This window comes from Cicer arietinum, chromosome 7 (genome assembly GCF_000331145.2).
Source record: "Cicer arietinum cultivar CDC Frontier isolate Library 1 chromosome 7, Cicar.CDCFrontier_v2.0, whole genome shotgun sequence".
In the NCBI taxonomy this organism is placed as follows: Eukaryota; Viridiplantae; Streptophyta; class Magnoliopsida; order Fabales; family Fabaceae; genus Cicer; species Cicer arietinum.
The window spans coordinates 58,615,943-58,625,911 of NC_021166.2; the positions used below are offsets into that span (position 1 = coordinate 58,615,943).

At 28.4% G+C, this 9,969-nt stretch overlaps 2 protein-coding genes across 2 annotated transcripts in view; one reads left to right on the top strand and one right to left on the bottom strand.

The window, feature by feature from the left end:
• Positions 1 to 1,212, top strand: part of LOC101496481 (IAA-amino acid hydrolase ILR1-like 4) — a 5,218-nt gene extending 4,006 nt beyond the window's left edge. The window contains exon 6 of the mRNA XM_012718610.3: positions 1,200 to 1,212. Within this exon, the coding sequence (XP_012574064.1) occupies positions 1,200 to 1,212 (13 nt within the window). The remainder of the gene's footprint in view (positions 1 to 1,199) is intronic.
• A 172-nt stretch (positions 1,213 to 1,384) lies between these two features.
• LOC101496152 (glycosyltransferase BC10-like) lies at positions 1,385 to 4,266 on the bottom strand. Its single transcript, XM_004510279.4, has 2 exons — positions 3,002 to 4,266; positions 1,385 to 2,286 (listed from the first exon to the last, which is right to left on the bottom strand). Exons 1-2 carry the CDS (start codon positions 3,503 to 3,505, stop codon positions 1,645 to 1,647), a joined length of 1,146 nt encoding a protein of 381 aa, XP_004510336.1. The 5' UTR covers positions 3,506 to 4,266; the 3' UTR covers positions 1,385 to 1,644.
• Positions 4,267 to 9,969: the final 5,703 nt, after the last annotated feature.

The window sequence follows — 9,969 nt, forward strand, 5'->3', positions numbered from 1 at the left end:
TGGTGTTCAGAGAAAATATCATGATGAATTATAAATGTTAATAATGTCTATTACAAGCCAATGTTGTAATTAGAGCTTTCACTAGAGACTCTCTTCTTCCATTAAACGTGTGGTATCATCATTAATTTAATAAACACATTGCCTTTCCCTATTTATTATTGATTTTTTCTTATGCTCTACAACTGATTTGTTTCAAATATAATTGTCCATCAAACTTAATGCTCATATTGCTTATTCATTTTTAATGTCCACTTTTACCTGTGTTTTTTTCTTTCAAATTCAATTCTTGGAGTGTTCTTGAAAGTTAAATGAGATTGCCTATCTATCTAAACTAGTTAGTAAGCAATTCACATATATATTTGATGTATTGTTTTAATAGTGTTCAAATATGTATATTGTGGTATTTATAAATCACTTCTATCAATTAAAGATTTTCTAAAATTGAAAGTTTCAAATGTTTGTATTTATATTTTATTATTTAAAAATATATGTTTAACTTATGAGATCAGTGACAGTGTGAGTAAGGATAAGTAATTGATAAAGTTGATCTAGTGATACTTGTCCCTTGTGGTTGATCAAACCATGTAAAGGAACATATGATCCTTAAAATAGACTCTAGCTACTAAAAATGTCTGTCCATCAGTTGTATGAGATTCTAACAAGTACTCTACACTCAGTATTTTTTCTGTGGGCCACTGATTGTGCAATGCTAATTAAAATACAAACTTTTGTATGCTCCCATGGTAAGTTCTACATCATGGGATAATAGTTAAAAATTATTTAAAATTTCAACGATGACTAACGTTAGCCTTCAGAAGTAAAAGTTTGTAGTCCTTCAAATTGTAACGTATAAGACAGTAACCTAATTGGTGTCAATTTGACAAAAATAAGAAAAAAAACATATAATAGTAAGTTCAACTCATGTAATTTTTCTTTATTTTTGTCAAACTAATACCTATCACGTGAGATAAGATCTTCTCAATTTCTTCCTCCTCTATTTATCGTCTATTTAGAGAGAGAGAGATAGACACAATTTAAATTTTTTTTTTTAACTTCTTTGTGTCTATCTCTCTCTAAATAAAACATAAACGGATCTTTATCTTAGTCACCAGGACAAAGAACGAGGAGTTTCTATTTCTGAATGGCGACATCATTATAATGAGGAGTTTCTGTTGTTGATATTTTGAACAATTTTTCAGTGGTCCAAAGTAGAACTAGCCGATCATTGAATATGACAAAAGGCATATCAGACAATAGGAAACAAGACTAATTCTGACTTCTGAGTAAGCTTCATAGCTCTGGCCTTGGCTTTCTAGTTGCAAGGCGAACCAAGGGCATCATAAAATGGCCAGACAAAATAACCTGTCTTAATGGCAGAAATACATACTCCAAAAAAAGCTCTAAAACATTTATTTGATTAATCCAATATAATGCTAGTCTATAGTTTGACTAATACACGTATAAATGTGGTTTAAATTCAATGTCCTACACATCTAAATGCCGGAGGAGCAACTCAAAATTTCCACAAAACAAGGATAGCAGGAAATGAGTCGCACAATCAAAATGGAGTTAGCCGATATAGCTAACTAATAGGCTCGAAACGACGCTCCTTCAAGGATGCTGCAACCAGAAGTCATGAATATTTCATATTCCTAGAACTTTTGGTGCTATATCTAAAAGAGGTTCCAAAGCATTAGGTGCAAACTTTCTAGCAAATAAGAAACAAAGTGAAGTTGGCTGGTTATTATAAAGACATGTCTGATCCTGCAAAATTTTCTTAAAGAATTCCTCTTTGATGTCATTCTTTCCAAAGGTAGCCGGGTGAGCACCGCCTCTTGACCAATCAACATAAGTGAGGCTCCTATTAGCCAAAAGATGAGGAGTGTTAATGGTTAACATTGTTTGGAAATAGTGTTCATCAACATAGCATTTGTGTGGTGTGCAGAATTCTTTGAGCTTTGGATAGTAAGTATGGTCTTCAACTATTCTGACTGCAAGTTCTCGATTAATTTCAAACCATTGAGACCCTTTACGCCAGTCGCTCATGTTGATCTCAGGTGCCATGTTTTCGTTGTAGCGTCCTCTTCCATAAGGACCAGGCTCATCAAATGCACCCATAAAGCTATACCTTGACCGCGATAAGTAACGGTATACAATGCTGAAGTTCTGGAGAGGGATGCAGGACTCGGATAGGAGGACAAACCATTCATTTGAGATGTCAAGCAATGCATTGGCTAGAAGTCTTCTTTCAGCATCACACATACTCATCATTCCCCACTCTGCCACCTGTGAATAAGGAAGTTAATTAGAAATTTATTGGAAAAAAAAATCCAACCTAAAACTTATTCTTGTTCTAGCAATCACATCATCAAAAACGAAAAACAATGCACATATATAACAAGAAACAGAAGAATAGGATCTCATTGTGACTTATAGGACTATAAAATAGCACTCATCATAAAATTCCATAAACGATGGATCATGATTATCAAATCGAGATTCAAATTGTGAATGGGAAAGCATTTTTTTCAAATCATGAATCGAATCTTATTATAAATCGTATCTTCGTAAGATATATTTTGCCAATAAAAATGTCATTTTTAAGTAAAAAACAAGTGACATTACAAACTATCATGTATGCACCTCAACATAATTCCAGATTCAAGTCATATATCAAATGACAAAGAAAAGTGGTTGGTTAAACAAAGTTGTCAAAAAAATAGTTGACTACCCTAAGTTTAATGAACGGGGATTCAATATGAGTTTCAGATAGATACACACTATAAATTTGTATTAATTGGTGTCAGTATAGTATAAATCAATATACTACTCACATGTATCGTAAGATACAAATAACCATGTGATGGATACATTGAAACACCAACAAAAAACTTGCATCCCTAAGACTAGAAAAAATAAAATTTTAACGACAGACATGTAAATCAATCAACACATGGCAATCCATACAAGTAATACTAGTTTCCTAATGATTAGCTCATACCTGGCTTGGGATCTGTCTCTGGTAAAAAACAGACGACAGCGAAAAATCAGCATTATAAGATGGCAGTGAATGAACATAAATGGAATAAAGCTTCTCATGTCCATTAAAAAACTTCTCCCAAAGTGGTGCCATTGGCAAAGGTCCTTTAGTCAAGAACATGAATGCAATCTTAGGAGTTCTTTTAAAAGGATAACTTTTGATCCTTGGAACAAAAGAAGCTCTCCAAAATAGTTCAACATCATTCATAGTATGCAACAAACTAGATGGAGGCTTAAACCAATTCTCAATAATTGCCGGCTTCTGAAAACAAGGCTTAAATGAAGATTGTACAAAAGCCACATTATGAATACCAAAATGCCTAATCATATACATGCTAAGAAAAGAACCACCAACACCAATAACCAAAAAGAGTAAGAAGAAGCGCAAAAGTCTCAATGGAAAGGGTCTAGAAGGTGTGGCTCTAGTGACAGCAGGATCTTTTCCTTCCTCCAATCTAGGCTGCATTGTTTTTTTCTCTCCCTCTACTCTCTTCAAATCAAAATTCAAATCTAAGATCTTGTTACTTGTGTAGCTTCAAACATAACAAAATCTCAACAAAAAAAAAAAACCTCATTCACATTAAAAAAGCTAACTTTCCACGACAAAACAAGATCAAAACAAACCTATCATACTCACTAATCAAATTTTCACCAAATGGTGTATCTTCTAATATATCCTCCTTTACTGGGACATATAATCAAACATTAAAACCCCGTGTAAAAGAAAAGATCAAAAACACCAAAAGAGTGAAAATTTCAGCACCCCAACAAAAGAAACATGTGTGATATGATTCAAAGATTAAAGGGTCAGTGAAAAAAAAATAAAAACTTCGTTTGTTCTGTGTTTCTGGGTAAGCATGAAAAGTGCATAAATGAATGATGATAAATTATATAGAGAGAGTTGAGTTGAAACAAAGACGTTTTGTAGAAGAAAGTGGTGTGTGTGGATTGTGATGATTCCTTCCTTCACACTATTTCTCCTTTCCTTGGTGATTGAATTGTGACAGATTTAAATGGAAGTGAGAATAGTGCTATGCTAACTCAGCAAACACACAAACACACACTCTCTCTCTCTCTCTCTCTCTAAGATTACTCTTTCATATCACTGACGATTCATCACTCACTTACTGTATTAAAACGTGATGAGTTTTGGCTTGTTAGAGAATGAAACCTCAGTTTAAGGGAAAGTTCATGACAGGGAGAGAAAGAGCCAATAGAAAAGAGACAGTAACATGGTAAAGTAGGTTTTTATTTTTTATTTTTTTATTTTAAGGAAAGTAGGTTATTCTTTTTTTTTTTTTATTGTTTTTGGGTTCGGTTTAATTTTCGGGCCATTAATTCAATTCTCATTGATTTGCCTATTTTTGTGGCCTATTTTGGGTCCACGCGTAGGTTAGTTAGAATTTACTATGAGTGAATCACAAGTTAGGACAATTTTATTTTTTCTTTCTTCAAAATTACAAAATTAATCGCGATTAATTTAATCTGTCCATCATTTAATATATAATTTTGTGTCCGACAATATTTATTTAAAATTTTTAAATATACATTTTTTTTAATTATACTCAATAACGAGTTTTAAAAGGATATTATGGGTTGAAATCCTTCCTCTTTATATATATATATATATTATCTTAATACACATTGCATATTTAGTTGTACAATAATATATATATATATTGCACAAAACACACACATATTGCATATATTATTGTAAATTTTCCTATAAATTCTCTCAAATGGATGTAGTTATATTCTAGATATCTCAAACAATAATACCTATTACATATGTTATTTAAAAATAATTTATTAAATATAATATTATCTTTATAACTAGGGATGACAATGGATATGATTTGGGTAAGGTACTATAATACTCGTTCTCATACATGCGATTTAAAAAAATATTCATATTGATGTCCGTATCCTTTTGGGTATCAACTTTAATACACGTACCCTTACCCTCCAGGTACTTAAGTGCCCATACCCATACCTATTACACACGCTTTAACTAAAAAAATCGATAAATAAATGATATTGTTGTGATTAAATTTAAAAACTATTCAAATATCTTAAATCCAATCATAAAATATTATAAACCAAAATATTTTCTAACTCAAAACATTTTAAATAAACACTCGTTACAATACATATTTAAATATTCATAATAATATTTTATGAAATTGCAAGTCATACGATTAGTTACAATACTATTAGTTACAACACTCGTTACAATACTATTAGTTATAAAATCATAATTATTTATCTATTTATCATAATCAGATTCTTAAAAAATTTGCAAATATTTTTTGTTCAATTATAAATATTATAGTGGTCCAATGATATTAATAGATGTCAAAACATACGAGAAAATAATTAATTAAACTAAACATTAATATAATAAATAAATAAATAATATATTTATATAATTGCGGGTGCGGGACGAGGTGAATACTATAATTACCCGTCCCCATGCCCATACCCATTATGCGGGTTTTTACTATACTCATTTTAGATTTTTTTCGGATACCCACTGGGTCTGGGTCTAATTGTCATCCCTATTTATAACTATTTTATTATTTCTTTAGAAAAATATCTATTGTAATTTTATTTTGTATTAAATTTATTATTAAAAATTTTCTATTGTAATTAATTCACATTTTTAATAATTGATGATTTAAAATTCTTTTTGGACCACTAAAAAATTTCCTGTCCTTTGAAGATCTTCCGGCAGTTTGAGACAGTGATAAACATGTGCAAAGATAAAATAAAATAGATTTAAAATATATGCATATCAATAAAAACTAGTTTTGTATTTTAACATAACACATTATCACCCCTCTTTTACAGTTGAATTTTAAAATTGACGGTTTTACATGAAAAAGTTGAGGAGCTCCATCGGATGTCAGTTTAAAAATTAAATAATTTATAATAATAATAATAATAATAATAATATATGTCCATTAAACATTTAAATGTAAAATTACACAGTGTAATCGACTTATATAAGGAGATCTAAGACAAATTTAAATATTAGACACTTTAAACTTATAATAACATTTTAGTAAAATTATTAAAAAAAATTGACACTTTAGAATAAAAAATTATTTATTAAATTAATATAATCAAATTTGTATAATATTTCTATTCAATTGATAATTAAATTAATGAATTTAACATTTATTGATACAATTTTAGTTTTACATAAATTTTATTACTTTCCTCTTAAAAATTTATTTTATTTTTTAAAATTTAAAAATATTAAAATATAATATAATTTTATTAATTATAAATATTTTTAGAAATTTTTTATCAAGTAAATTTTTTTAGAGGCCAAAACTGTTGTTTTAGAAGCATTACCTTTAACCACATCTATTACACATCTAAACTCAATTTTTATTGCCTAAGTATATGCCCTACATAGCTCACTATTTGGTAATCTCACCATGAGTTTCCTTTTTTGTAATGAAGTGATATTAATTTTTTTACAATCTATTAGTATTGATTATTTATGTATAGAGCTCCATAATTATATATTGACTTATTATCTTATCACAAAGTAACTTTTAATAGAAATAATAATAATAGCATGCACATATGTGTAAAGTTAATTTGTATTATTGTTCATAATTATTATACTTATCCCAAATAAGTACTTATTGATGGGTGTTGGTGCAGTTTCTAGAGAAAGAATATCGTGTAAATAAAGATCAATGTTTGATTTTTCTAATATTTTCTTTTTTGAGAATTTTCCCTCTTTGTAGCTGCAAGGTAGAATAATTTGAATTTGAAGATATTAAAGTTATATGGTAAAAGTAGAATTATTCAAGGGGCCACCAAACTTTTCAATTCATAGTTGGATTTGTTTTTTTCCTTTACTTCAACTTCAACGTTTTAATGTCGTTTACTTCAACTTCAACGTTTTAATGTCGATGATGACAACGTCTAACTTAATATTGTTTTTACTACAGACAATGAGAAAAGTGATACGTCAAAAATCTTTTTTTAATTAATGTTTAGTGATGACAAAGTCTAACTTAATATTGTTTTTACTACATACAATGAGAAAAGTGACACATCAAAAGTCTTTTTTTAATTAATGTTTAGAGCTTTTCTTGGAATAAATTTCATTGCTTAAAAAGTTTCCAATATAGGTAAAAAGTAATAGTAAGTGTCTTTCTTTGGCTAAATTAATATTTCCCTCATTATATTTTAATCTTAGTTTATTTATATGCATTAACATTTAAAAAGTTCCTTAGTAAAAAACTCGTTTAGGAAAGTTTCACTTTAGAGTTTTATTTTTATTTAACTCTCCAATTTCTAAGAAAATAAGTCAATGAGTATAAATAAAACTAAAAAAAATAATTAATGAGTCATTAAATACATGTAGGTATATAGTTAACCAATAGGAATTATGATACATAGTTATATCTTTCAATTACACATATTGTGATGTGAAATCAAATTTTAAATTTCTTGGTAAATAATATATGTTTGATTATTTTCAGTGCACTAGACATCACCTTTATCACAATTTAATAGAAATTACAAAACTAATATTATGTGGTATTGTGAATTTTCATCGTGAATTTACCATAATTTAATACAAGCTAAAAAAAACTAATATTATGTGGCAATGTGATTTTTTATAGTAAATTTTATAAATATACCATAAAAGTAAACACTCTCACACCATAAATTTCAAAATAATATATATAATAATTTATACTATATTTTTTTGAACAAAAATCGCAGCAGATAAATAAAAACTCTTTCAAAGAAAAAAAAAACTTTTACAAGTAATTTAGGATATCACATTTCTCAAATATTCAAAAAGAACTCTTTAAACTTTGTTGCTTCTATAAAAGTGTGTACTTTTTATAAACTTGATTTAACTAGAATTACTTAATTTGATTCCAAAATCTTACTAGTACTTATAAGATTTTCATACAAAAAGTCGTTTTAAATAAGTAAAATAAAAATTACAACAATTATTCCCGATATCACCTATTAGAGTGGAGTTCCTCCAAAATTTGAACTTCAAGACTCATTAACTTGTAACAACTGCGATTTCCCAAATACATGATCAAGTCAGTCAAACACAAACAACGAATGAGGGAGTTTTGAAATCATGTTAATAGTATAATATAAGTAAGGAGAACACACAATTAATTATAAAAAAACCGTATCATTACACAAGCATTCTTTAAGAAAAAAAAAATAACATTATCATGTCAAAACCACTCAAGGAAAATCAATACATTTCACTATAACATCAAATCATCTAACAAAAATAATTATCACACACGACACATATTAATCACAACAAAACAATCACAATAAAATGCAATGCTATGCATGAGCTTATACTCTACTTCACAATGTGATACCATTCTAACTCTGAAGTACTTGGTTAGGAGGCTTGATACTATGTCACTATCCCGGTGAACGGACAATTCAAATTGGTCATGTCCTCGTAAATCATCTTAACTCAACCCGAGACACTTATATGCGATAGTCGAGATAAACGTGTGTTGTGTGGTAGCTCCCGACATTTGGAGTACTACCTCCAAATCACCTAGAAATTCTCCACTCGAATACCTCCAAGGTCTAACAATCTTGCCTTAAGGCTCAACAGCAGACCGCCACGATCAGACTCATTCAGTTGTGCTTCCCCAGAATCCCTAGACTTGTCAAGCCCTACATATATGATGACAAAATAATCTTCACTTCACAAATTATCAATATTTATTTTCTCCCATCGTTAGCTTAGACTACTCCATTAAGAGCAACATCTTTAGGAATGATCATTATCTCATCAACTATAGGGTACTTCAATATTCTCATCACAATTTTATAACATCATTAACCATACATAATCTTAATCATCATATAAACTCATCACAATTTTATCACATCATTATCATCAATCAAAAATCATCATTATCATCATGCATATATCATATCATGCATTCATCTTTTATTATCACATCACATAAATTTGTCTAATCAAACATATGCACATAATTTCATCCAACATCCAACATCACAATAATGACAAATATCAACTACCACACAAGTATCGAAAATTAAATCAATCAACACCTTATAAATATTTCTATTTCATATTTTAATCTCACAATTATCATATTTCACATTAATCAATTTATCTCTCAAATGGCTACTGTTGTACTACGTAGCGAGCCTCAGATGAATCGTTGAAAAATATATTTTTTCGTTCATCTCACAATATATTATACTCATGAATTCAAACGCTTTCATAAATCAGAAAGTGTGTTTAATTGACTAGCTAAATGAATGAAATAAGATATTGAAATTTAGACAAAAATGGAGAAAATTTTCTAGAACAGTTATCGATTACCAGTGTCAATTCTTTTTCTTTTTTCTCCAAATGCGGCTGCCCTGTTTCGTTTTCTTTAGGTACGCTATATTTCCTTCTTTCTGTTTTCAATTCAATTTTTTTTTCTTTAATGTTTAATTAGGGTTTACGATTGCATATAGGCTCAACCCATAAAATACATTTTATTCTTTTCTTTTATTTATTTTTTAGTTTTTTAATAATACAAACAATTGCCAAATCTGTTTTTTTACACAACTTAATTACTAAAATATTACTAATATTTCAAAACTAATATTTTATAAAATAAAGTAATTAAATTAATTAATCTTTAAAATACATTAATAACCAAAATTCTCATATTCCAAATAATCGCTATAATAATACTTATTTTTCAAAATACTCAAATTAAAATATCACCATTATTAGAGAATAGTCGAAATTATAAAATAAATAGATATAACATTAACATTTTATATTAATTACTAAATCATAATAAATATATATAAAATCACAATGTCATACTAGAGTTAATTTCTTGTTAAACTAGATGGATAAGAATAAAAATAAAT

Bases quoted from the DNA above. Each gene is read 5' to 3' on its own strand.
- LOC101496152 (XM_004510279.4), bottom strand. From the start codon at position 3,505: ATGCAGCCTAGATTGGAGGAAGGAAAAGATCCTGCTGTCACTAGAGCC. The intron at 2,287-3,001 runs GTATGAGCTAAT...CCTTATTCACAG, and splicing joins AGAGACAGATCCCAAGCCAG to GTGGCAGAGTGGGGAATGAT.